General features: G+C 42.2%; 1 protein-coding gene across 1 annotated transcript; it reads right to left on the reverse strand.

Moving 5' to 3' along the window:
• Positions 1-506: 506 nt before the first annotated feature.
• Positions 507-1,430, reverse strand: LOC113256231 (olfactory receptor 5AC1-like). Its single transcript, XM_026499979.2, has one exon. The coding sequence runs from the start codon at positions 1,428-1,430 to the stop codon at positions 507-509; it is 924 nt and encodes a 307-aa protein (XP_026355764.2).

The raw sequence follows: 1,430 nt of genomic DNA on the forward strand, positions 1-1,430 counted from the left end.
TGAGTGTCCAACTCTTGATCTTGGCTCAGGCCATGATCTCAGGGTCATGGGATCGAGCCCTGCACTGAGCTCCATGCTCAGTGGGGAGTCTGCTCGAGAGTCTTTCTCTCCTTCTGCCTCTGCCTGTCCCTCCACTTGTGTTCTCTCCCTCCCTCAAAAAAAAAAAAAAGAATATAAGTTCAAAAAGATTTAAAATGTGTGTATCTGGAAACACAAAAGCTCATTCAAGTTACAAAGATACAGTAATTTAGAGATTTCTGTTTCACTTTTATCCATGAGGATAGATTCAAAACAACAGAAGGTAAGTGGAGTCCATCCTTATCATGCTCACTAAATATTTGGATGACCGCAAGAACTTAGGATGAAAACAAGTCTATCTACTCTAAACCTCTTCTTCATTCACCTAACAAGTACATATTAAGGTCCTACTATGTGCAAAACCAGGGACACATGTTTTATTTGAAGAGTAAAATCTAAGGAATAACGAAAGCTTTCCTGAGAAATATTTATTTCTTTATCATTTTTCTCAGTGCACCTAAAACTTCCTTGTTTCTTAGGCTGTAAATAAAGGGGTTGAGCAGGGGGATGATAATCGTGTAAAACAGTGAGTACATTTTATCCTGATATTGATCTGGGCCAGACCCAGGGCGCACATACATGAAGAAGAGAGTGCCATAGAACAAGGAAACAGAGAGCAGGTGGGCGCTGCACGTGGAGAAGGCTTTGCTCCTGCCCTTTTCAGACTTCTTTTTCAGGATGGCAAAGAGGACACGGGTATAAGATACTATGATGGTCATAAATGTAAAAGCTTGTATAAAAGCAGCAAAAATAAAAACCACCAATGCATTAATAGATGGGTCAGTGCAAGAAATTATATATAGTAGCAAAATTTCACAGTAGAAATGGTGTATCATATTGGACCTGCAGAAGGTTAATCTGAATAATAATCCTACATGAATTGTGGGATGCAGAAAACCAATCACATAAGACAAACTTATCAACCAAGCACAGAGCCTGTTGGACATCACCACTGGATAAAGCAAGGGGTTGCATATGGCTACGTAGCGGTCATAGGCCATCACTACCAGGAGAAAACACTCTGTGGTGGCACTGGAACCAAAAAAATAATATTGGGCCATGCATTCAAAGAGGGATATCATTTGACTTTTGTCTAAGATGTTGACAAGCATCCTGGGAATCACAGAGGATGAGGAACAAGCATCTGCAAAGGCCAAACTGCCAAGGAGTAAGTACATGGGGGTGTGAAGATGGGGGTCTTTCCGGATGAGAAAAATCAGTCCGAGGTTGCCCACCATGGTGGTGAGGTAGATGACCAAGAACACCAGGAACAGGGGGACCTGCAGGCCTGGACGATCTGTAAGGCCGGTGAGAACAAACTCAGTCACCTGCGTCTTGTTTGCCTCCATCAT

Source organism: Ursus arctos, unplaced genomic scaffold, assembly GCF_023065955.2.
Source record: "Ursus arctos isolate Adak ecotype North America unplaced genomic scaffold, UrsArc2.0 scaffold_4, whole genome shotgun sequence".
Lineage (NCBI taxonomy): Eukaryota > Metazoa > Chordata > Mammalia > Carnivora > Ursidae > Ursus > Ursus arctos.

Bases quoted from the DNA above. Each gene is read 5' to 3' on its own strand.
- LOC113256231 (XM_026499979.2), bottom strand. From the start codon at position 1,430: ATGATGGAGGCAAACAAGACGCAGGTGACTGAGTTTGTTCTCACCGGC.